The 27058-nt window shown below is 36.2% G+C and overlaps 3 protein-coding genes across 3 annotated transcripts in view; 2 read left to right on the top strand and 1 right to left on the bottom strand.

The window, feature by feature from the left end:
* The window catches only part of Ptr (Patched-related), a 59683-nt gene extending 42041 nt beyond the window's left edge, over positions 1 to 17642 (top strand). The window contains exons 2-10 of the mRNA XM_064065516.1: positions 1584 to 1857; positions 1924 to 2138; positions 10446 to 10627; positions 10684 to 10868; positions 10928 to 11086; positions 11136 to 11468; positions 15587 to 16113; positions 16159 to 16368; positions 16420 to 17642. Of these exons, the coding sequence (XP_063921586.1) occupies positions 1584 to 1857; positions 1924 to 2138; positions 10446 to 10627; positions 10684 to 10868; positions 10928 to 11086; positions 11136 to 11468; positions 15587 to 16113; positions 16159 to 16368; positions 16420 to 17490 (3156 nt within the window). The 3' untranslated portion in view covers positions 17491 to 17642. The remainder of the gene's footprint in view (positions 1 to 1583; positions 1858 to 1923; positions 2139 to 10445; positions 10628 to 10683; positions 10869 to 10927; positions 11087 to 11135; positions 11469 to 15586; positions 16114 to 16158; positions 16369 to 16419) is intronic.
* Positions 17643 to 17731: 89 nt separating this feature from the next.
* Positions 17732 to 18310, bottom strand: LOC135136524 (general odorant-binding protein 72-like). Its single transcript, XM_064065863.1, has 5 exons — positions 18226 to 18310; positions 18119 to 18171; positions 18028 to 18063; positions 17868 to 17982; positions 17732 to 17820 (listed from the first exon to the last, which is right to left on the bottom strand). Exons 1-5 carry the CDS (start codon positions 18299 to 18301, stop codon positions 17732 to 17734), a joined length of 369 nt encoding a protein of 122 aa, XP_063921933.1. The 5' UTR covers positions 18302 to 18310.
* Positions 18311 to 21948: 3638 nt separating this feature from the next.
* On the top strand, positions 21949 to 25422 carry LOC135136082 (uncharacterized). The gene is made up of 3 exons (XM_064065209.1): positions 21949 to 23718; positions 23796 to 24885; positions 24965 to 25422. The coding sequence occupies exons 1-3, from the start codon at positions 21949 to 21951 to the stop codon at positions 25420 to 25422; spliced, it is 3318 nt and encodes a 1105-aa protein (XP_063921279.1).
* Positions 25423 to 27058: the final 1636 nt, after the last annotated feature.

Below are 27058 nucleotides of genomic sequence, written 5' to 3'. Positions count from 1 at the left end.
CTTAGATTGTTAAAATCTCTTAAATCCCTAGAATCTGCGGAATTTCTGGAAACCTCGAATCTCTAGATTCTATGGAATCTCTGGAGGTAATTAAGAATTTTCGTAAATCAAAAAATTGCATTTTAAAAATTTTTTGAAAATTTCAAATTGCGTTAAAATAACGACGTGTTAGGAATTATCTTCCTCTGGTTTTTGCCAATAAAATAAAATTTTCCAATTTGGAAAATATTTACTGATTTTAGCTTTTTTTTTTGGTTCGATTTATTTCTGTTGAGACCGAACCGAAGGCGAGGTTTACCGTCATATAATTCCAAAAATGTCTGACTAATTAAAATCCGTATTTAGAAATTAAAAACCATGGTTCTAAATTTTTTTTCTCGACATTTATCGTCTATGTCGATGTTTATTAGACAGATAATTTCCGAAACTACTGGACTGACTGTTGTCAAACACGAGACCCATTGTTTTATGCGCGCATTCCGGTTTTGCTGCCGAGCCGCAGGCGAGATTTACTTCAATTTTTGATGTATAGCGTGTATTGTAGTTCTTTTGGTCAAATTTTTAACATATTCGGTCCATACTTTATAATTTTGAAAAATAATAGAATAAATTAAAATTAATTAATTAATTAAAAAATAAAGAATTCTTGAAAATCCTCGAATCAAGATTCTTCTTGCTATTCATCCGTTGCCACCTTTCCAGGTATTGGTTACAGAGATGCAAATGAGATACATGTGAATGCAATTTCGGGCTTTGACCTCGTTCGGTTTTGCGAAGTTGATTCATCGATGACTTCTCCGGATTTTTCTTTTCACTTTCCAAATAACATTTTTTTTTTTAAATTAACACACCTCAAGATCCGTAAACACCAGATCATTCATAAACACTAGCAATAACAAGGTCCCCAACCCTAAACCCGGCGTAACGCCTCAAGCACGACTTACACCGCTACAACCGTAATTAAAACCCAACCAGAGTTTTCTGACCCGACTTCGTGTAGAATCCGCAAGGCCGTTTTCGGGCGAAATTGCGCCAGATGTGAACGAACAACCTATACCTTGCTTTCGTTCCAAATCGCAAGGTCGCAAGGTGAACGAAACAGACATCTTGAAAATTTTTTACCGCGCTATCAAAAGCGTGAAAGTCCGATATTCCCCAAACTTTCTACGGGCAACACGAACTCTGACGCACAAAGATGGTACGCAACCGAGTTATGCATCGACAAATTAATAACGGGGCCAATGTGCGAAAAAACTGCGTTACGAAACTAGTTTTATAATAACCATTCAAAGGAAAGTTTGCGTGCTATAGTGTACCAGTTGTGCAACACCCGCCCATTATGGGCAATTAAAAAATTATGTTGATTATTATTTTCGGAACTAAATGCCACCACGCACAATTTCGGAGACGGGGTTTAATAACTGGTCGAGGTTGTGTTTGGGTACTATTTCGACTATTTCGTTCTGTTTTATGAGTGTTTGTTTCTTTTGTTGTTAGACTTTCTCCTTTCTTCCGGCGTCGGCGGTTTTTGTCTTGATAACGATTTTTTGACCGATTTTAAACTATCTTCGCTTTCTTTCCAGATGGTCGGCCTTAAAATCGTCGATGAAATCTTGAACAAATCCTTCTATAAGCTAGGTCTTCTGGTGGGCCGCCACCCCGGCTACTTTCTCATCGTTCCGGTCCTGCTCACTCTGCTCGGCATCACCGGCTTCCAGCGCATCCACACCAACATCGACCCCGAGTACCTCTTCAGCCCCATCAACGGCGAGGGCAAGATCGAGCGCTCCATCGTGGAGAGCTTCTTCAAAGTGAACTACACTAGTAAATTCAACGTCGCCAGAATAACGAGAGCAGGTAACAAAGATGATCCGTGGGAAGCCGTGCCGTGGCCCACTGACCCCGTGCCTCTTCGTCTTTCAGGTCGTTTTGGGAGAGTGATCGTTACGTCGAAAGATGGGAACAAAAATCTGCTGCGGACGGTCGTGTGGAAGGAGCTGCGGCTGCTGGACGGGATCATCCAGAACATGACCGTGTACCATGATGACGACTACTTCACGTACAAGGATATTTGCGCCAGGTGGATGTCGGACTGCTTCCAGAACGATATCCTGAATCTGGACTATATTATGGATGACGTAAGTGGACACTCTCGGTTTTCACATTCGAGCCGGAATCAAGGCCAGGCGAAGTGCATGGCGCTTTCTCGCGAGGTCACAGGTTGTAGCCCCATTTCGCCAACATCGGAGTGTTGGACTCGTTCCAGCGGATCGTGACCCGGCGGAATTCTGTAAACATAAACAAGTAAACAAATTGTTGCTAATTCGGAATGGGAAATCGAGATGCGAGAGTTTTCTAACAAAGGAAATGTTTCTTCTGCGAGTGAATAACGTCCTGACTTATCGAGTTTCTCACGCTTTGGAGCCAACAAAAACAGATAAAGCTGGTTCGCTAGAGAAGTTTTCACGATTTGTGCTCGTTCGGGGTGTTTTAAAAATGTATTTGAGAAACACTCAGCCGCTTCTTTCTTAATGCTACGATTAAATTGGCCGTTGAATTGAAAAACTACAGATCGTTACTTTAGCCCCACGTTTTGGTTGGTTTCAAGGCGATTTTTTTAAGTTGCATCAGTGAGATAATTCGTTACACAACGAACTAATTAGAAGTTCTGCAACATTGAAGTTTTTTCGTATCTAGACGACTTAATTAAACGAGAAATAAAAAATTTAGCACAAACGAAATGCTTGCAACACTGATGTACGACTGGTTAAAAAAACTGCAGTCGCATCGCAATGTTTGTTAATTTGTTAGAAAATTCAGAGAGAAATTTCTAGAGAAAAAAATCGTACGAAAATTCCATATTATTTAAACTTTTTACAAGCACTAGAGTGGAAATATAGTGAGTAGAATATGTGGTGTATTTTTTTAACTGCTATAATATAAAAACACTCATAAATTAAGAGAATACCACAAAATAAAATTCGCAAGTGAACTCGTCTGGCTACTTTTATGTCAACTGAGACAATTTATTGGTGTATTCTTCCCCAAGTATTTCCACTGTAGGTGTTTTTAGATCGAGCTGCAGACGAAAATTTTACGATTTCCCATAAGAATGATTCAGAACCCCCACTACATAATTAAAAAAAAACTTCCACTCACGTCGCAATATTTGTTAATTTGTTAGAAAACTCAGAAAGAAATTTTTAGAGAAAAAAAATCGTACGACAATTCCATATTACTTAAACTTTTTACAAGTACTAGAGTGGAAATATAGTGAGAAGAATATGTGGTGTATTTTTTTAACTGCTATAAATAATATGATTAAAGACATGGATAAAAACACCCATAAACTAAGAAAATACCACAAAATAAAATTCGCAAGTGAACTCGTCTGGATACTTTTATGTCAACTGAGACAATTTATTGGTGTATTCTTCCCCAAGTATTTCAACTGTAGGTGTTTTTAGATCGAGCTGCAGGCGAAAATTTTACCATTTCCCATAAGAATGATTCAGAACCCCCACTACATAATTAAAAAAAATTTCCACTCACGTCGCAATATTTGTTAATTTGTTAGAAAACTCAGAAAGAAATTTTTAGAGAAAAAAAATCGTACGACAATTCCATATTATTTAAACTTTTTACAAGTACTAGAGTGGAAATATAGTGAGAAGAATATGTCATGTATTTTTTTAACTGCTATAAATAATATCATTAAAGACGTGGATAAAAACACTCATAAACTAAGAAAATACCACAATATAAAATTCGCAAGTGAACTCGTCTGGATACTTTATGTCAACTGAGACAATTTATTGGTGTATTGTTCCCCAAGTATTTCCACTGTAGGTGTTTTTAGATCGAGCTGCAGGCGAAAATTTTACGATTTCCCATAAAAATGATTCAGAACCCCCACTACATAATTAAAAAAAACTTCCACTCACGTCGCAATATTTGTTAATTTGTTAGAAAACTCAGAAAGAAATTTTTAGAGAAAAAAAATCGTACGACAATTCCATATTATTTAAACTTTTTACAAGTACTAAAGTGGAAATATAGTGAGAAGAATATGTGGCGTATTTTTTTAACTGCTATAAATAACTTGATTAAAGACATGGATAAAAACACTCATAAACTAAGAAAATACCACAAAAGAAAATTTCCAAGTGAACTCGTCTGGATACTTTTATGTCAACTGAGACAATTTATTGGTGTATTCTTCCCCAAGTATTTCCACTGTAGGTGTTTTTAGATCGAGCTGCAGGCGAAAATTTTACGATTTCCCATAAGAATGATTCAGAACCCCCACTACATAATTAAAAAAACTTCCACTCACGTCGCAATATTCGTTAATTTGTTAGAAAACTCAGAAAGAAATTTTTAGAGAAAAAAAATCGTACGACAATTCCATATTATTTAAACTTTTTACAAGTACTAGAGTGGAAATATAATGAGAAGAATATGTGGTGTATTTTTTTAACTGCTATAAATAATATGATTAAAGACATGGATAAAAACACTCATAGACTAAGAAAATACCACAAAATAAAATTCGCAAGTGAACTCGTCTGGATACTTTTATGTCAACTGAAACAATTTATTGGTGTATTCTTCCCCAAGTATTTCCACTGTAGGTGTTTTTAGATCGAGCTGCAGGCGAAAATTTTACGATTTCCCATAAGAATGATACAGAACCCCCACTACATATTTAAAAAAAAACTTCCACTCAAATCGCAATATTTGTTAATTTGTTAGAAAACTCAGAAAGAAATTTTTAGAGAAAAAAAATCATACTACAGTTCCATATTATTTAAACTTTTTACAAGTACTAGAGTGGAAATATAGTGAGGAGAATATGTGGTGTATTTTTTTAACTGCTATAAATAATCTGATTAAAGACGTGAATAAAAACACTCAAACTAAGAAAATGCCATAAAATAAAATTCGCAAATGAACTCGTCTGGATACTTTTATGTCAACTGAGACAATTTATTGGTGTATTCTTCCCCAAGTATTTCCACTGTAGGTGTTTTTAGATCGAGCTACAGGCGAAAATTTTACGATTTCCCATAAGAATGATTCAGAACCCCCACTACATAATTACTAAAGCTTACTGCTTTGAACACTTGAACAAAAATTTACCTTTTTACGATTTCCCATGTTAATTTTTCATAACAATGATTCAGAAGCCCCATTACATAATTACCAAAGCTGTTACTGTCCTACAGTTAACAAAGTGTATACCAAATTTAAACAATCGTCCAAAATTTTTTTAAACAAAAATTGTAAAAAAATTCCGAATTATTTAAACTTTTTACAAGTGCCTTGTGCATAAGTAAGCTCGTAGTGTTTCCAAATTTTGATCATTTTTGTGAAAGTAAGCTAAGTTTAAATTTTTTCTAGTTTTATGAGCAAAGAGTAGCCCAGCCCACCCACCCCTTCATCATTCCAGTGACTACTCTTAATATTGTTCAGTTCTATCTTTATTTTCTTAAAAGATGTCATTTATCAAAATCAGTATTATCTTATCAAGAACTACCTCGCCACCTTTTATTTTTGTAACGAGTATGTGATTTATCAAAATTAGTTATACAGTAACAAGTACTAGCCCCGCCCACCCACCCTCTCTTTTCTTAGAGGCTATCTCATTTGCCAAAATCAGTTTTATCTTAGCTAGGACTTGCTAAGATAAGACTGATTTTGGCAAATGAGGTACCCTCTAAGAAACGAGAGGGTGGGTGGGCGGGGCTAGTTCTTGTTAAGATAAGACTGATTTTGGCAAATGATATATACCCCGAAGAAAAGTGAGGGTGGGTGGGCGGGGCTAATAGCTTCTAAGATAAAACTGATTTTGGCAAATCACATACCCTCTAAGAAAACAGAGGGTGGGTGGGCGGGGCTAGTATCTGCTAAGACAAAACTGATTTTGGCAAATCACATACCCTCTAAGAAAATAGAGGGTGGGTGGTAGGCGGGGCGAGTATGACTTAAATAACGTATTCTAAAAAATTTGTTTAAATTATTATAAGAAAAGACACTACAGGCTCCAAAGCCAAATTCTTTCCAAATATAAATAGCTAGAACCTCAAGATTGTTTTAAATTTTTCAAAAAAAACGGAGTCCCAAAATTGACTCAAAAACAGGTCAGCTCAGAATTTTCTAAAAATAGAATACCCAAATCTCACAAAATTCTTTTAAACAATTTACAAAAAAAAAATCTCTTCGTTAAAAATAAAACATTGAAAGTTTAAAATGTGAGAAGGAATTTTTTTTACTATTTTTCTCAGACGCACCAGTTGATTTTTAAGAGCGTAGCGGAGAGTTAATCCGGGATTTATTCGTGTAAACTTCTCAAAATATAGTCACTCTAGTTTTTTTTAGATCGAGCTGCAGGCAAAATTTACTATCCAGTACAACGATTCCTTCTTGAAAAAAAAAAAAAAATATCGGAAACTGACAATTGAATATATTCAGTTTTTGAGAAAAAATATTGGAGGAATTTAGAATCCTTTCTTTTTTTAATTACCAGACGTTTTCAATCTTCAAAGGAAATAATTTTCTTCATTTCAAAATCTTGTGAGTTCCTATTGTTTTTTCGTATTAAGTTTGTGTTTTAATTATTACGGTGGTTTATTGTTGAACACTGTCTGACTTTCTGAGTTTCTTGCATGTGTGCGGGTTGTCGTATTGCTGTTGAGACCGAGCCGTAGGCGAGGTTTACCATCATGTAGTCACAAAAATAAAAAAAAAATGAAAATAATAAAAATACTTTGATTTTTACTTCCCGAGGGAGTATAGTAATCGAGCCCATCGCACAAATGGCCACTTTTATATTTTCTCGATGTTTCGTGACCCCTAGAGTACGAAAAAAGTAGTTTTCTGTTTCCGTCTGTCTGTCGGTATTTCTGTGTGTCTGTCTGATGTCTGTATCCAGGAGGTACGTAATCTCCGAAATTACTGGACCGTTTGTTGTCAAATTTTGTATGCATATTAGAAATGTCATGTAGATGGTTAAATTCCAACCAAAATTTTGCTAATCATCCCCACCAACAATTTGATGACGTCATATCAAAAAATTCTATGTTTAATTTCATTTAACTGTTTTTTATTAGAATGTGAACCCTTCTCGGAGGTCCCTAGCTATCTTTTCTAAAAATATAAAACTTTCTCGGGGGTTACAAAAGATTTTTTTAATAATGTGAAACCTTCTTGGGGGGTCCCAATTTTCTATTTCAAAAATGTAAAACCTTCTCAGGAGCCCCAAATATCTTTTTTTTTATGTGAAACCTTCTCGGGGGCCCCAAACGTATTTTTTTAAGAATGTGAAACTTTCTCGGGGCTCCCAATTATCTTTTTTAAAAATGTAAAACCTTCTCGGGGGTCCCAATTGTCTTTTTGAAAAATGTAAAACCTTCTCGGGGGTCCCAATTGTCTTTTTGAAAAATGTAAAACCTTTTCGGGGACCCCAAACGTATTTTTTTAAGAATATGAAACCTTCTCGAGGGTCCCAACTGTTTTTTTTTTTAATGTAAAACCTCCGGGGCCCCAAATCTCTTTTTTTTTAATGTGAAACCTTCTCGGGGATTCCAATTGTCTTTTTTAAGAATGTGAAACCTTCTCGGGGCTCCCAATTATCTTTTTTAAAAATGTGAAACCTTCTCGGGGGCCCCAAACGTATTTTTTAAACAATGTAAAACCTTCTCGGGGGCACCAAACATATTTTTTAAACAATGTGAAACCTTGTCGGGGCTCCGAATTATTTTTTTTTTAATGTAAAACCTTCTCGGGCACCCCGAACGTATTTTTTAAACAATGTAAAACCTTCTCGGGGGCCCCAAACGTATTTTTTAAACAATGTAAAACCTTCTCAGGGGCACAAAACAATTTTTTTAACAAATGTGAAACCATGTCTGGGCTCCCAATTATCTTTTTTTAAAATGTAAAACCTTCTCGGGGGTCCCAAATCTCCTTCTTTTAATGTGAAACCTTCTCGGGGATCCCAACAGTTTTTTTTTTAATGTAAAACCTTCTCGGGGGCCCCAAACGTATTTTTTAAACAATGTGAAACCTTGTCGGGGCTCCGAATTATTTTTTTTTTTTTAATGTAAAACCTTCTCGGGCACCCCGAACGTATTTTTTAAACAATGTAAAACCTTCTCGGGGGCCCCAAACGTATTTTTTAATCAATGTAGAACCTTCTCAGGGGCACCAAACATATTTTTTAACCAATGTGAAACCATGTCGGGGCTCCCAGTTATCATTTTTTAAAATGTAAAACCTTCTCGGGGGTCCTAAATCTCCTTCTTTTAATGTGAAACCTTCTCGAGGATCCCAACAGTCTTTTTTAAAAATGTAAAACCTTCTCGGGGGCCCCAAACGTATTTTTTAAACAATGTGAAACCTTGTCGGGGCTCCGAATTATTTTTTTTTTTTAATGTAAAACCTTCTCGGGCACCCCGAACGTATTTTTTAAACAATGTAAAACCTTCTCGGGGGCCCCAAACGTATTTTTTAATCAATGTAGAACCTTCTCAGGGGCACCAAACAATTTTTTTAACCAATGTGAAACCATGTCGGGGCTCCCAATTATCTTTCTTTAAAATGTAAAACCTTCTCGGGGGTCCCAAATCTCTTTCTTTTAATGTGAAACCTTCTTAGGGATCCCAACAGTCTTTTTTAAAAATGTAAAACCTTCTCAGGGGCACCAAACATATTTTTTAAACAATGTGAAACCTTGTCGGGGCTCCCAATTATCTTTTTTTTAAATGTAAAACCTTCTCGGGGGTCCCTAATATCTTTTTTTTTTAATGTGAAACCTTCTCGAGGATCCCAACTGTTTTTTTTTAATGTAAAACCTCCAGGGCCCCAAATCTCTTTTTTTTAATGTGAAACCTTCTTGGGGGCCTCAACGATATTTTTTTAAGAATGTGAAACCTTCTCGGGGCTCCCAATTATCTTTTTTAAAAATATAAAACCTTCTCGGGGGCCCCAAACGTATTTTTTAAACAATGTAAAACCTTCTCGGGGGGCCCTAATATCTCTTTTTTAGAATGTGAAACCTTCTTGAGGATCCCAACTGTGTTTTTTAAAAATGTAAAACCTCTGGGACCCCAAATGTATTTTTTTAACAATGTGAAAGCTTCTCAGGGGTCCCAATTGTCTTTTTTAAAAATGTAAAACCTTCTCGGGTACCCCAAATCTATTTTTTTTTATGTGAAAACTTCTAGAGGGTCCCAATTATCTTAAAAATGTAAAACCTTCTCGTATTTTTTTTTAATGTGAAACCTTCTTAGGGGTCCCAAATGTCTTTTTTCAAGAATTACGAAAATTTTATTATTTTTCACAGAACCAGTATTTGTTGGACTGTACTCCAGAAAAACTTTCGACCAATTTTTTTCTATTTTACTCGCGTTGATTGTATTGGACCATTCAGAAACGTACCCATAAATAATTCCCACTCTCATTATTTTATAAAAAAAAAAATAACTATTTTACCTCTCGCTATTTAATTTATTCCCATTTAGTGCATTCTGTCTGCTTTAAATCTGTGTGGCGCAATTCTAATTAACACCACTCGATCTGTTCAAATCCACTGTCTAAAATATTCACTAAACTCGTTAAAAATTAAACACAGAACAGTCAGATGTTAAACCAGTTTGAATAATAAATGATGAAGTAACCGACCCTGTGCTTTTCTACAGATTGTGTAACTTGGATTAATGTTGTACGATCAAATTAATTAAAATTATTAATAATTACTGACGAATAAAGCCGGTTTTAAATCGATGTGTTGTATGTCAGTGGCTCAGCCCATTTTTAATTTTTTCATGGTTAAAAACCCTGTTGTAAAAGTTGTAAAAACAAAAGTGTCACTAATTTAATATTAACCGCATTAGTTTTTATTTATATGTAGTGTCCTATATTCAAAATTATTCCAGATGTTTACCAGCGTGCATTTGCATTTACAGCGAACGTTTACGCGTAGTTACATACATTTAGCAGTAGAACGTCTTTATTACAGCTTGAATTTATGTAATTATCAAAATAGAGAACACTTTTACGAGTAATCGCAAACTTTCTCCCAACGAAAGAGATTGGAACAAAATTCCAAAACAATTATTAATAAGGTGGTTTGTTTTTTGAACCTTTAACATTTTACACAGACCATTTCAGGAAACGTTCGTAATCTCTAGTCCCGTCGCTGTTATTTCATCACCATTACACATCTACTCCTTCAACCAATTTCCAAAATGACCCAAAATTACAATTATTAATCAAACGAAAAACCCCCCAACACCAATTTCCGACTAAATGAACTATTTACGTTATCCAATAACTAAAATTACCTCCGACCAATTATCCGAAGAAAATAAACGAGCCCGTAATCAGCGAAATAGCTCGCAGTGAAAGTGGAACAAACACCAAGTAACCAAGTCAAATTTCAGGTCGAAACAGGCAATCTTAACTTAACCTTCCCCTTGATGTTCAACCCCGTGACGTGGGACGCCCACGCGTTCCCGGTGTTCTTCGGCGGCACCCAGGTCAGCGAAGACGGCCTCATCATCAGCGTGCCCTCCGTCCAACTGGTCTACTTCGGCAACGCCGACAGCAAAAAATACGACGCTATGTGAGTGACACCTTCGAGCTAAAACCGCGGCGTTTATTAAAATTTTCTTGGTCTAGGGGGTCTGCATGGGAGGACGCGTTCCTGGATACGGTGGGCAAGGCGCAGGACGACGGACTTTTCGAACACATTCGGATCGCGCGGTTTGCGTCCAGGACTCTGGATCACGAGCTGGAGAAGAACACGCGCTCGGTGATTCCGTATTTTACGTCGACGTTTGCGGTGATGGCGATTTTTTCAGTTGGTGAGTTTAACTACGATTTAGTGTTTTTTTTATTTATTTTTTGTTTGTGTGTGTGGTAGTGACGTGCATGATGACGGACTGGGTAAGGTCGAAACCTTGGCTGGGTCTCCTGGGGAACTTGAGTGCCGCAATGGCAACTCTGTGTGCTTTCGGGGTCTGCATCTACGCCGGAATCGACTTCATCGGGATTAATTTAGCAGCGCCCTTCTTAATGATTGGTAAACCAAACCCACGGTGTAGCTTTCCATACTTAAAGCGTTCCTCCAGGTATAGGAATCGACGACACCTTCGTCATGCTGGCAGCTTGGCGGCGCACTTCCATCAAAACCCCAGTCCCGGAGCGCATGGCACAGATGTTAAGCGAAGCCGCCGTCTCCATCACCATCACCTCAGTGACCGATTTCTTCAGTTTTTGGATTGGCATCTTCAGTCCGTTTCCGTCGGTTACCATCTTCTGTATCTACTCTGGCGCCGCTACGGTGTTCCTCTTCGTCTGGCACTTGACCTTTTTCGCCGGGTGTGTGGCCATTTCCGGCTACTGCGAACAGAAGAATCTCCATTCCATAGCATGCGTGAAAGTACAACCTCTATCTAAATCCAGTAAGTCTTCCGAATTCGAACAATTACGCAAGAACGATCTTCGATAAGCGGAGTTTGAGGTAATAGGCGCAGTGCGGAAGCTTTCTTCTTCCGCTGTTGTTACGCAAGACTTGATCGAGTCATTTTTTCGAGAATTCAGTGCGAGGATTTCGACGATGCGGAGAAAGTGGTTTGGGGAAAATTTGTGTTGCAAGATTGGTAGTCACTACAAATGTCACTATTAAATGACAAACAACAAACATGGAAAAATTATTCAGTAGTAAATTTAGTATTAGGTTTATTTTACTCTACATCAGATGGCGCCATCAAACATTAGCAAAGGCAAACACCCTTCACTCTGCTCTTATACGAGGAGTTATCCATAAATCCATAATTAACATTGTTCCGTAAACAGTAATGTGTATAAACATATATGTACAAAATATGAAAATATACTTGACATAAAAAATATGAAGCCAACGCGTTGTAACGTGATACGAAAAAATTGTATTTAAATGAATTTGACGCCTATTTTTATTTGACTATATCTGAAGACTGACAGAAACTTTCCATACTTTCCAAGGGTTTTTAAACTGGTATAATTGTTTAGTTTTACAAGATTTACTAAAATTTTGGAAATATTAACACAAAATGAAAATATATATTCAAAGTAAATAACAGAATGACATAAACTTTCGACGTTAACATTACAAATAATTACAAGACAGAAAAAAACGCATTAAGAACTTAAGAGGCATGTTTGTAATATCGAGTTGTTGAAGGCTGCTTTGCAGTGTGTTTGGTTCTATGAAAAACAATTGCTGTTATCCGACGTTTTGATAGATTTTTGTTTGATTTATAAATACGCTATTGGGATTTTTCAGCTTGTCGATTTCTCGATTTTTCAACTTTAAATGTCTCAATTTTCCAATATTTCAATTTTGGGCTTTTCCGATTCTTCCATTCTTCAAATTTTCTATTTCTCAATTTTTTTATTTTTCGATTTCTCAATCTTTCGATGTTTCAATGATACAATTTCTCAATTTTTGTCCTCTTCAATTTTACGGTTTTTAAATATTTCGATTTTTCAATTTTTCAAATTTTCACGTTTCTAAATTTTCAGTTTGCCGATTTCTAAAGTATTTTTTTTTATTTGTCCATTTCTGGACTTCCTAAAGTTTCGATTTTTCACATCTTCAATTCTTCAATTTTTCTATTTTTTAAGATTACGATTTTTCAATTTTGCTTTTTTAGATTTTCGATTTCTCAATTTTCCAATTTCTCGATTTTTTACTTTTTGGATTTTCAATTTATTGTAAACTTCAGATTTTTCAATTCTGCGACTGTTTAATGCTTCGATTTCTCAATTTTTCAACTTTTGGAGGTTTTAATATTCCATTTTTTAAAATTCTAGGTTTTTCGATATCTCGAGTTTTCAATTCTTCTATATTTCAATTTTTCAATTTTTCGATTTTTTGAATTTTAATTTTCGATTTTCCTGTTTTTCTTTTTTAAAATATTTCGATTATTCAATTTTTTAATTTCTCAATTTATCGAATTCAGATGTTTCGTTGTTTTGATTGTTCAATTTCTCAATTTTTCAATTTTTGACTTTCCTTTTCGGCTTCCGACTCCTCAATTTCTCGATCCTCCGATTTTTCGATTTCTCGAAGTCTCAGTTTTTGAATTTTTCGATGTTTCGATTTTTGGATTTCTCGGTTTTTAGATTTTTTTCTTTGGAGCTTTTCAATTTTTGGATTTTCCAATTTTTCAATGTCCCGATTTTTCAATTTTTCAAATTGAATTGGATTTCTCGATTCTTCAATTTTGCGATATTTTAATTATTCAATGTTTTAAATTTTAGAGTTTTCGATTTCTCGATTTTTTGACTTTTCAGTTCTTCAGTATTTAAATTTTTCAATTTTTCAAATTTTTGCGTTAAATTTTCAATTTTGTGATTTATCAATTAATCTATTTTTGATTTTCCCACTTCTCAAAGTTTCGATTTTTCAGTTATTCAATTCTTCGATTTTTAGATTTTTCGACTTTTGGATGTTTTAATATTCCATTTTTTAAAATTCTAGGTTTTTCGATATCTCGAGTTTTCAATTCTTCTACATTTCAATTTTTCGATTTTTTGAATTTTAATTTTCGATTTTCCTGTTTTTCTTTTTTAAAATATATCGATTATTCAATTTCTCAATTTATCGAATTCAGATGTTTCGTTGTTTTGATTGTTCAATTTCTCGATCCTCCGATTTTCCGATATCTCGAAGTCTCAGTTTTTGAATTTTTCGATGTTTCGATTTTTGGATTTCTCGGTTTTTAGATTTTTTTCTTTGGAGCTATTCAATTTTTGGATTTTCCAATTTTTCAATGTCCCGATTTTTCAATTTTTCTAATTGAATTGGATTACTCGATTCTTCAATTTTACGATATTTTAATTATTCAATGTTTTAAATTTTAGAGTTTTCAATTTCTCGATTTTTTGACTTTTCAGTTCTTCAGTATTTAAATTTTTCAATTTTTAAAATTTTTGCGTAAAATTCTCAATTTTCTGATTTATCAATTAATCTATTTTTGATTTTCCCACTTCTCAAAGTTTCGATTTTTCAGTTATTCAATTCTTCGATTTTTCGATTTTTCGACTTTTGGATGTTTTAATATTCCATTTTCTAAAATTCTAGGTTTTTCGATATCTCGAGTTTTCAATTCTTCTATATTTCAATTTTTCAATTTTTCGATTTTTTGAATTTTAATTTTCGATTTTCCTGTTTTTCTTTTTTAAAATATTTCGATTATTCAATTTTTTAATTTCTCAATTTATCGAATTCAGATGTTTCGTTGTTTTGATTGTTCAATTTCTCAATTTTTCAATTTTTAACTTTCCTTTTCGGCTTCCGACTCCTCAATTTCTCGATCCTCCGATTTTTCGATTTCTGGAAGTCTCAGTTTTTGAATTTTTCGATGTTTCGATTTTTGGATTTCTCGGTTTTTAGATTCTTTTCTTTGGAGCTTTTCAATTTTTGGATTTTCCAATTTTTCAATGTCCCGATTTTTCAATTTTTCAAATTGAATTGGATTTCTCGATTCTTCAATTTTGCGATATTTTAATTATTCAATGTTTTAAATTTTAGAGTTTTCGATTTCTCGATTTTTTGACTTTTCAGTTCTTCAGTATTTAAATTTTTCAATTTTTCAAATTTTTGCGTTAAATTTTCAATTTTCTGATTTATCAATTAATCTATTTTTGATTTTCCCGCTTCTCAAAGTTTCGATTTTTCAGTTCTTCAATTCTTCGATTTTTCGACTTCGCTTTATTGGTTTTTCGATTTCTCAATTTTTGGATATTTCTTTCAGTTTTGATATTTTTCAATACTTCGATTCTTTGATTTTTCGACTTCTAGATTTTTCTATTTTTTATTTTTGGATTTTCAGTTTTTTGTTTTTTATACTATATATTTTTCAATGTTTCGATTGTTTTATATTTCAATTTCTCAATTTTTCAAATTTTCCATATTTTAATTTTTAAATTTCTAGATTTTTCGGTTTCTCGAGTTTCCAGTTCTATATTTTAATTCTTCAAATTTCCGAATTTTTGAATTTTTTGAGATTTCAATTTATTGAGATTCGGATGTTTCGATGTTTTGATTATTCAATCTCTCGCTTTATCAATTTTTCCATATTTAAGTTTTCAATTTTTCGATTTTGGCCTATTTCGGTTTCTCAATTTTTTGATTTTTCGACTTCTTGATTTTTCGACTCCTCGATTTTTTTGTCTTTTGATTTTTCGATTTCTCGATCTCTCAATTTTTGAATTTTACAATGTTTCGATTTTTCGATTTGTTGGTTTTTCGATTTTTGCTTTTCGCTTTCTCGATTTTCCGATGTTTCGATTTTTGATTTATCCGATTTTTCAATTTTCCAATTTTTTAAATTTTCCCCTTCTCGATTCGTTGATTTTTCAGGTTTTCGATTTTTAAATTTTAGATTTTTGAATTTTTATTTTTTTGAATTTTTGATGTTTGGATTTCTCCATTTTTCAGTTTTAGGATATTTTAACTTTTCAATGTTTTAAATTTTAGATTTTTCGATTTTTTAGTTCTTCAATATTTTTTTAAAAATTTTCAAAATTGCAGAACACCGCTGTTGGATGTATAGAGTCTTCTGCTCCGGTGGTGTGGACCCGGACGACATGGACAACCCCATAGACAACCAGGAGCACGGAATGATGGTGTTCTTCCGCGACTACTTCGCCCCGTTCCTCAACAACGGTTTAGTCAAAGTCGTTGTGATCTTAGTCTTCGGGCTCTACCTCTTAGGTGCTGGTTACGGCGTAACGCAAATCGAAGAAGGTCTCGAACGGAGAAAAGTGGCCAAAAATGACTCCTACGCCATCGAGTTCTTCGACCGAGAAGACGACTACTACCGAGAGTTTCCGTATCGGATCCAGGTGGTGATCGCGGGAGAGTACGAATACTGGAACCCCGAAATCCAACGACAAGTAGAAAACTTGACCCAAACCTTCGAAAACACGTCCTATGTTTCGAACACTCTGTACACGGAGTCGTGGTTGAGGAGTTTCATCCAGTACGCCGAAAGAAACGAAGACTTTTTAAATATCTCGATTAAAACTAAAGAAGGGTTCATGCAAGCGCTCAAAGAGGTAAGGTACTTGGAGGTAGTACCACCGGTAATAATGTTGTTGCAGTTCTGGCTAGCCCCCACCAGTCCTTTTTCGCTGGACGTGAAGTTCAACGAAGCTGGAGATTCCATAGTCGGGATGAGATTCCTCATCCAAGCTGTTAATATTTCAGGTACCGAACACGAAAAGGAAATGGTGAGGGCGTTACGCAAGATTTGTAAAGAGTCGCCGCTGAATGTTAGCGTTTTCCACCCATATTTTGTTTTCTTTGACCAAGTAAGTACTGTTTTGGTTGCCATAAGTTACTCACGAGTGTCTATGTTGTAGTTCGAACTGGTACGACCTCTCTCCATCCAGAACATGGTCATCGGAGCAGGAATCATGATGTTGGTGTCGTTTATTTTTATCCCGAATATTCTATGTTCTTTGTGGGTCGCCTTCAGTATTCTTTCTATAGAAGCCGGGGTTGTTGGATACATGGCTTTGTGGCACGTCAACCTTGACTCTATCTCTATGATCAACTTGATCATGTGTATAGGGTTCAGTGTGGACTTCACCGCTCATATCTGTTACGCGTACATGTCTTCAAGTGCGAAAACTCCAGACGAAAGAGTCAAGGAATGCCTCTATGCTCTCGGTTTACCCATTTTCCAAGGGTCTGTTAGTACCATTCTAGGAATGATCGCGCTACTACTCGCCAACAACTACATCTTCGCTGTGTTCTTCAAAATGGTGTTCCTAGTGGTGTTCTGTGGCGCCATGCACGGGTTGTTCCTTCTCCCGGTACTCCTGTCGCTCTTTGGTCCCGGATCCTGCTCTTCCAGACGCAACGACGACGAAATTAAAATGTCCAACGTCGAGAAAGCTTTACCTCACCCTTATTGTATCCCGCACCCCCAATTCACCCTCAATGGTAGCAACCTAGGCAACAACCTCAAGTGTCAAAAACTCGACACTCTCGAAAAATACACCAAGAAACCCCAATACAAAACCTACGACCTCGACAAAGACCTGGGTTTAGGTACTTCCGAAGAAAATTCCAGCGAATCGTCGAGTCACTCCAATAAAAAACCGCCCGCTGAAGAAGAAATCATGGAACGGAGATACCGAGAAGCTTGGCGGAGGAACTCGGACACCGTGAGCCAGTTTCACACGTCGCAGGTGCTGGATATCTACGGGAATGAGTCGGAACGGGAGTACTACAGACGACTGGAGGAAAATCGGAGGCGGTTCCAGGAGAACAATCCCGAGGCGAGGCCGAGGTACAACGACCAGAGGCAGCGCAGGAGATACTCGCCGCCCGAGCAGCGGTACTACAGGAATCAGGGGTTGGCGAGGTCGAGTTCGTACCACAATATCGTTCATCCACGATACGTCCAGGAGCTGAGATTCCCGTGACGTTAGTTCCATTTGACTACTTTGTTTAGTGTGATAAGTTCCGCATGAACTCTCCGACGATGTGCTCAATGCTAGGTTAAGTTGTACAGATACGATTTTGTATAAATTATTTTTGCATTGCTACGAAAAAAATAATAAAAGTATTTAAGATGTGGGGGTGTTTGGTTGGGGTACAATCACGACAAAAACTACGTGTTTGGGGATTTTTATTAAGTAGGGGCTACCTCCTCTGGATAATTTTTCATGGGAGAAAATAAATCTGAGGATTTGCTTCGTAGAGACATTTAGATATTTCGTAAGCCGCCACACATTTATCGGTTAGAGTTTTGGCTACAAAGTAAGTTAAGAATTAAAGAAATTTTGATTAATTTAATTACCCGAATCTTTGCACTGTTCTATGGTAACCAGAGTTCCGTCCCGGATTGTCACTGGTAGTTTGGTTTTGGCGGCATTCATTGCCACATCATAATCCAAATTGTTCTCTTTTGTGATCTACAAAAACGTCGCCACTAAAAATTTACAACGTGTCGTTCTTACCAATTTTTGTGAAGTCAAAACGCAATGCATGTAGCACTAAAAATTAATATTTTTTTAGAAATAATACTAAATAAAGTATGCCAAGGTTTACCATTGCGGTGTGGTCAATATTCCAGTCACCTTGGTGCATTTTATCGATATCCTCTTGAAAATCACCGATTACTTAATAATAAAAAAAAATAAATTCAGAGATTTTACCATCCGTCGCTTTGTTCTTAGGCTGACACACGTTTCTTACGAGTTTACCAGCTGCTTTCACTTGGGCGTCGCTCATCTATAATACAAAAATTATTTTAGAATTTAACTTAAGTAAGTATACAAAGACTCACTGGAGCATATGCACCTGTACTCATCACCACTAAAACTACAGCAATTTTTAATAAATCGATGTGGTCCATTTTCGTGCTTTACCCTCGAACGTTGTCGACTTTGTGACTTTTAAGGTTGATTTAATCAAAAAATATACCTACATATTGGAAAAAAGTCCGTAATTAAAAGGCGAATAACACGGTATTAAAGCATCGCTTGTAATTAACACAATAAGGACGGATTTAAGTAATGTAATAAACGGAAATCAGCTGGATTTTTTCCACGAAATGATTGTTTTCGTGTAATTGCCGCTTGATAGAATCTCCCAAATACGTATTTGCCTGTACGTAATTAGGTACTTTGTTGTAGTGGGCGGGTTGCGGTTGTTAAAAATGTCGCTGAGGATTTAAACAAAAAAAAAATTGCGTCTGAAGTACAGTCCGACTTTTTTAAACTTAGCCCCGCCCACCCACCCGTTCTCTCATTTTGTTATTCAGAAATAAGAAATAAATTTTGTAGCAAGTAAGTATAACAAAAAAATTACGATTCACATAGCTGTAAAACAAAAATCACAAAGACTCAGATCGGGTGAACGCGGAGGCCAAGCTATGGGTAGTTTCCACCGACCCACTGGTTTACAGTTGCACCTCATTGTGTCGAGTTTACATGATTTTTAACTATTTCTGTGTAAACCCTGACGGCAAAGTCGTTTTTTGAATCAAAATAGCAATAAAACGATTTATTAACGTGGAGCTTGAGTGAATGGGAGGAGCATCAGTTATATTGCTTTTTAATTTATAAGTCATTAATTCTCACGTTTGATGTGTTTATTTAAGTTAATAGTTTCTAGATACTTTGTTTACGATTTATCATTTTTTTACCATATTAAGAAGTCACTAGAAATAAGAGGTGGGCGGTGGGCGGGGCTATTGCTTATATATAAGACTGTAGCCCCACCCACCCACCCATTTTCCGTTGTGATGACCCTTTTTATTGGCTCTGAGATGGAAGTTGGATTTAAATTGACAAATAATAGAATCTAGATAGAACGATTATTTTTTAATGCAATTTTGACATTTATTCGAAAAACGACCTTGCCGTCAACTGTTACCTAGAACTATAAAAAAATATATACATATATATAATGTAGTACAATTTCAAACGGCGCCTTTGTCTCCGAGCCAATGAAACAATTTATTAAGGTGGAGCTTGAGTGAATGGGAGGAGCATCAGTAATATTGGAGCGGAGTTAAGTTTAGGTTTTTTGCGGTGTTAGTACCTGCTAAGGTAAAACTGATTTTGGCAAATGACATACCCTCGAAGTAAAGAGAGGGTGGGTGGGCGGGGCTAGTACCTGCTAAGATAAACCTGATTTTGGCAAATCACATACTTCCGAAGAAAAGATAGGGTGGGTGGGCGGGGCTAAACTTGCTAAGTAGAACTGAACAATACATATTGAGAGTAGTTACTGGAACGGAGAAGGAGTGGGTGGGCGGAGCTACTACTTGCTCATAAAACTACAAAATCTTAATTTTTCCCACCTACCATTTCACTGACTTATTTTATTTAGTGTAAAATGGAAATTGAAAAATAACAGTATTGTATTTCCAAAATTTTCTGGGAAAATGGAGTGAGCCGTTTCTGAATTTATCAAGTAAATAAATTGACACTGTGATAACCCAAACATCCCGCTTTAAATTGACTTGTGAAAAAACTTGAAAGTCCGCGAAAAATTAAAAAATTCAAAATTTGGCCTTGGCTGTGATCGTCTAACGAAAATGGAACCCTACGTTGTGTTTTTGAAAAATGGCGGGATGCATTCAGATGCAAGTGGTGGACCCCAAGATTGAAAAAGTATCGTTAAATAAAACACCAAATTTATAGAGGACACAAAATTATTTATTCTTCTACTGACAAAAAAAAGAAAAAAAACTGTGACTAAGTTGTGCCCACTGCAGACACCGTTTAATGCTCAGCTACAAAAAAAAAAAACTTTGAATGACTTGGAGTGAAATCAAATTACACGTTCTGAATAATTGCAGACATTTGAATATCACAAATTTAATAAAAACCAAGCAAAATCTGAATTAAAGTAACTGTGTGTGGCGGCAAACTAAATCAATTTCATTCTAGAGCACAACAAAAGTACCCATAGGGGGCGTTGTAGCACGAGCGGAGTTTGGGGCTCCTGGTCGTGGCTGTTCTCCTACCCACGACGGTGTTTCTACCTATCGCAAACACTGCCGCCCAGCACGGTCGTAAATTCTCGGTTGGGTCTCGACTATTACCATCCTTTGTGCAGATGGCGCGATAAATCCCGCCAGCTCGACTAGGAACCGCGCACTCCGCTTCCATCACGTGTTTCTGTGTTATTTAACCTCACTTAAATGTTCAATTTCTGATGACTCTGATATTAACGACAACTGAACAAGTGTTAAAGTTTCAAAAAGAGCAATAAACAACAATAAAAATATTTCGTGAGGTATAAATATGGATCTTGCAATTAAGCCCCGTCCCGCGATCTGACATCCAATGAAAAATTCATCACAATTGAGAATTGAGATCGGGGCGGGTACGGATGGGGCCTAATCTTTGGCTTTATTTTTTCTTAATACACATGGTATTTTTTGAAGAACACGATGCTCAAAAACATGTCTTTAATTTTTCGTAGAGAAACAAGGATTTTGCAGTTAAGCTCCGCCCTCTTGGTTTACGACGAATAAAAAAAATCATCAGAATTGAGACAGGGTGGGTGGGCGGGGCTAAATTTTGCCTTGTTTTCTTAATATGTGTAGACTTATTTTGAACAAGAAACTTAAAACATGTCTAAAATGGTAAATTTGTGTAATAATCAACTTCAATACGGCAAAAGTTGAACATCAAAGTCTGTTCATTCGATAGACCAGTGGTGGGTTTGTCACCCCCACCCTGCTCAGGTCTCACTTGTAATTTTAAGATAGAACGTAATAAACCATCGAAGGGACAACAAGCCTATTACTCATCCCTTCAAACGTTCCAACATTTTTGGTCCAATCGAGCCTGATGGAACCATCCATCTGAATCAGCAAAAACAAATAAAACCCGATCAAATGATCCAGGCGTTCTTATAAGACCCGATCAAATGATCCAGGCGTTTTTATTCAAATCACATCTTCACGGCGTCGACACATTCGTAGGGTGTGTGTAAAAGTGAAGGTGTAAGCGATCCAGACGATCCAAGAAAACATCCACCCGATTCACGTGTACGGAGTGCGTCGGGAAGAAAACCAGGCGAGCCAAGAAGAAATCCAGTCGACTCTCACTCCCGGAATTTCCCAAGAAGAAATCCAATCGACTCTCACTCCCGGAATTCGTCAGGAAGAAATCCACGCAACGGTGACGCAAAAAGAATCCATCCGATTTCCACGTCCGGAGTTCGTCGGGAAGAAAAGCAGCTGCCGATCCCGAGCCCCGAGCCATCTCAGCGTCCACATCGTGTCCGAGACGTTCAGGTCAGATCCTTCCTTTTTTTAATTACCTTAAAGCGCAGTTTAAGCAAGCCTCAATTTTTGTTAAATATTCGATTTTGTTGCATACTAGGTTTATATTTTTTGTATTTATTATTTTTACAAAATGGCTTTGGATGAGTTAAAAACACAGCGAAAGGTCATTAAATATAGCATTACTCGACATCAAACTGCGGTAAATGCCTTTAAAGAAGGAAGTAATGTTGTAACTTTAGAGACTAGACTTTCAGACCTGTCGGAATTATTTAAAAAATACAATGCAATTCAAAGCGATATTGAATCGCTTCAGTTTAAGGAATTATCGGATAGAGATGATTTTGATGAGGCAGCCTGGGACGCGGGAAACGATAAAGAGCGCACCGGGGTAGAAAATCAGTATTATGAGGTAGTGGCGAAAATTAAGACGTTTTTGTTGAAAACTGATACGTGTACGGGCCCTGGTGGGTCAACTACAGTAATAAATATTAATAAATCTGCATCCGATTCTAATGAAAACGTGACAAATTTAAAACCGTTGCCTTTACCAGTCTTTTCAGGAAAACTTAGCGAATGGTATAACTTCTATGATTCGTTTAAATCATTAGTGCATGACGATAAAACTATTTCGGACATTCGCAAATTTCATTATTTGCGCGGTTGTCTTAAAGATGAAGCGCTCAGAGCTATTGAATCACTCACAATTTCCAATGATAATTATGTAACTGCACTAGAACTACTCATTAAACGCTTCGAAAACAAGCGGCTAATCGTAAACGAGCACGTTTTAAATATCTTAAATATTACACCGTTAATGAAATCATCTCATGTAGAATTGCGCCAACTTTTAGATGCGGTAAACAATAACATTGCAGCGCTCAAGGTTTTAGAATTACCGGTGGATCAGTGGGACGCCCTTTTGATACCTATTATAACTGAAAAATTAGACTATGCCACCAAACGGGAATGGCAAACAGTTCTAAACAAGGAGGTTCCAAAATACGTGGATTTTAACGAATTTTTAGAAAAACGATATCAAATTCTTGAAGCATTAACCACCATCAAACCGCAAATTTCAAATAACTCAAAACCAACAAATACATTCAAGAATAACAACAATAGTAATAATAATAAGTATGGCAATAACAGATCATTCTCTAATCACCTAGTGTACAAGCCCACTTGTAGTTTTTGTAAAAAAGGCCACAGTATTTATCAGTGTGACGATTTTTTGAAGCGGACTGTAGTTGAAAGACTTAACGAAATATCAAAATTACAAATGTGTGAAAATTGTTTGCGCACCAATCATAAGGCCGAACAGTGTAAATCAAAGAGTTTATGCAAAATCTGTCGTGAAAAACATCACACTTTGTTGCATATTAATGAATTTAATCCAACTCAAACATCTTTGTACACTGTAGGGCCCAGTCAAGTCCTATTAAGCACTGTAACAGTGCTAATCGCGGACAGACACGGTAATTTTCACAAATGCAGAGGCCTACTTGATCAAGGATCACAGGCAAATATTTTAACATCGAAAATGTGTAAAAAACTTGGCTTGTTTACAACAAAGGTAGCTACATCATTAACAGGTATTAATTCAAGGGCTATCTCCATAAACGAGGGTGTCAAGGTGACAATAAAATCCCTTGCATCAGATTTCGCCTCTAATATAAATTGTCTAATCGTGCCGAAAATCACAGAGCCGACTCCATCTTTTTCATTTCCTAAACAATTAATTAAAGTGCCCACAAATGTAACACCTTCTGATCAGGATTTTAATTCTCCTAAGGATATTGATTTGTTAATAGGAGCGGGATTGTATTGGGATTTGTTAATCGGTGCCGCATTTCAGTTAGAAGTTAATCAACCATTTTGGCAAAACACAAAATTGGGCTTTGTAGTAGGGGGCATTTTATGATATCCGTAACATCCGTCAATAATAATGCGTGTAATTTATTATCGAGCAAATTAAAGGAAGGGGACTTAGAATTGTGTTTAGAGAGTTTATGGCTAGACGAAGAAATTGAAGGCGGTACGACTTTGTCCGGAGATCATTTACGATGCGAAACTCATTTCGGCGAAAACTACGCGAGAAGTTCTCACGGTCAGTTCATTGTAAAATTTCCCTTTATGGAAAATACCCAACTCGGTAATTCCTACGACATGGCATTAAACAGATATTTGGGTCTGGAACGGAAGTTGGGCAAAAATCCCTCACTAAAGGAGGCTTATGTCGGTTTCATGAACGAGTACCTGAATCTTGGCCACATGGAACCGGCAGCAATAAAACATCTTGAAGGAGACAATATTTACTACCTTCCACACCATGCCGTTTTTAAAAACACAATTAGTGGCCCTAAAATTAGAGTTGTTTTTGATGCGTCGGCACCGACATCAAATGGTCTTAGTTTAAATGACATTTCGTTAACGGGTCCAACTTTACAGCAAGATCTTTTTTCTATACTATGTAGATTCAGAACATATAAATATGTAGTTTCAGCTGATATAACTAAAATGTACAGAATGATTTTAATGCACGAAAATGACCGCGATTTCCAAAGAATCCTCTGGCGGAATGAAGTTTCGGAACCTGTACAAATCTATCGATTAAATACAGTGACATATGGAACCACATGCGCACCATTTTTGGCAGTCAGGTGTTTATTTCAATTAGCGCTCGAAGCTGAAAACGATTTCCCGTTAGCTAGTAACATAATAAAACGCGATTTTTATATGGATGATCTATTATCAGGTAGCAATTCAAAGGAGGAAGCACTCCTCATCAAAGGTCAGGTTACGAAAATTCTAAAAAAAGGTGGTTTTAATCTTTGTAAATGGACGTCAAATTTGGACGAACTTTCAGCAGAAGGAGATCATTCAACTGCAATAAATCTAAACAAAGGGGATTATAAGATTTTAGGGTTTCATTGGAACTGTACAGATGATCAACTAAAATATAATGTTAATATTCAACAAATTAGCGAACCATTTTTCCGAAAAAGGAACAAGTTTTCACTTTATACCAGCCAGATCACCACATTTTGGGGGCCTCTGGGAGAGAGCCGTGCGTAGTGTAAAACATCATTTGTTTCGAGTAGTAGGGGATGCCTCACTAACCTACGAAGAATTTTATACCTTTTTAGTTTGCATTGAGGCCTGTTTAAATTCACGACCCCTCACCCCTCTATCTCCTGACCCTAATGACCTGAACGCTCTTACACCAGGACACTTGCTTATAGGGGCTCCGTTGACGAACACCGCAGAAGAAGACGTTACACCACTACCCATCAATCGTCTCTCACGATGGCAGCGGGTGCAGCAGCTCCACCAACAGTTTTGGAAGAGGTGGACCCAGGAGTATCTGTCCGAACTACAAAGGCGCCCTAAAGGTCAACAATCCTCCACATCCCAAGTCGCTGTCGGTTCCTTGGTGGTAATCATCGAGGACAATTTGCCACCATTGAAATGGAAACTGGGACGAGTGCTCCAACTTCATCCGGGGCTAGATGGTGTAGTGAGGGTGGTTACAGTGAAAACATCGACTGGGGTTTACAAACGAACCATAAAAAAGGTGTGCTTACTTCCAGCAGACGCAGACTAATAAGTGAAGGACCTTTAACATTTCTGATATTTGTAATTTTTATTTATTTATGTCTCAAATTTTGAAGCCTATCCTTCAAGGGGGGCGGCATGTTCATTCGATAGACCAGTGGTGGGTTTGTCACCCCCACCCTGCTCAGGTCTCACTTGTAATTTTAAGATAGAACGTAATAAACCATCGAAGGGACAACAAGCCTATTACTCATCCCTTCAAACGTTCCAACAAAGTCACTATCAACGGCAATTTGGCAACGGAGTTTATAAATGACAATTTTCAGCTCTAAAAGCAACGTCAAACAAAATGTATACAAATATGGATCTTAAAATTAAGCCCCGCCCCTCAGCTTACGACGAATAAAAAAATTGGTCTAAAGAGTTTAGACAGTACTTCCCTCGCTGTCGGAAACGTGACGACTGCATGCCTATTATGTTTTTTTTCGCAATGGATTTCAAAGAATTCGGTTTTATAGTTCCTGAGTAAATCAATAAAATTAATTTACGCATTCATTAATTTTTTTGAGTCACCCTGTATATGCAAATCCTAAAAATATGAATGGAGTGATAAATTACAAGTACAGACTCATCATATTTTGTACAGTTTAGATAGGATTTATTGGGCAAACTTTTGAGCTGACGTCATCAATTTTTTGGAGGGGATAAGCAAATGTATTTTGACTAAACACTTATTATGCTCTTTATAACCTTAAAACATCTTCAAGATTTCAAAGCATTCGGTTTTGTAGTTCCTGAGTAAATCAGTAAAATAAATTTACGCTTTCATTAATTTTTTTGAATCACCCTGTATTTGCAAATCCAAACAATATGAATGGAGTGATAAATTACAAGTACAGACTCATCATATTTTTACAGTTTAGATAGGATTTATTCGGCAAACTTTCGAGCTGACGTCATCAATTTTTTGGAGGGGATAAGCAAATATATTTTGACTAAACATTTATTATGCTCTTTATGACCTTAAAACATCTGCAAGATTTCAGAGCATTCGGTTTTGTAGTTCCTGATTAAATCAATAAAATATATTTACGCATTCATTAATTTTTTTGAGTCACCCTGTATATGCAAATCCAAAAAATATGAATGGAGTGATAAATTACAAGTACAGACTCATCATATTTTTACAGTTTAGATAGGATTTATTCGGCAAACTTTCGAGCTGACGTCATCAATTTTTTGGAGGGGATAAGCAAATATATTTTGACTAAACATTTATTATGCTCTTTATAACCTTAAAACATCTGCAAGATTTCAAAGCATTCGGTTTTGTAGTTTCTGAGTAAATCAGTAAAATATATTTACGCATTCATTAATTTTTTTGAGTCACCCTGTATATGCAAATCCAAAAAATATTAATGGAGTGATAGGTCACAAGTACAGACTCATCATATTTTGTACATTTTAGATATGATTTATTCCACAAACTTTTGAGCTGACGTCATCAAGTTTTTGGAGGGGATAAGCAAATATTTTTTGACTAAAGATTTATGATGCTCTTTATAGCCTTAAAACATCTGCAACATTTCAAAGCATTCTGGTTAGCAGATTAAAAATTAAATTTCAAAATGTTGTTTTATAATTTTGATTTTTTTTCCAAAAATCTGGACGTTTCGGGTGAAAAG

This window comes from Zophobas morio, unplaced genomic scaffold, assembly GCF_036711695.1.
Source record: "Zophobas morio isolate AGI-343-1 ecotype UQ-CSIRO unplaced genomic scaffold, CSIRO_AGI_Zmor_V1 ptg000026l, whole genome shotgun sequence".
Classification (NCBI taxonomy): Eukaryota; Metazoa; Arthropoda; class Insecta; order Coleoptera; family Tenebrionidae; genus Zophobas; species Zophobas morio.
Note: the sequence above shows the minus strand (reverse complement) of the source record. Positions and strands in the feature narration are given on the sequence as shown.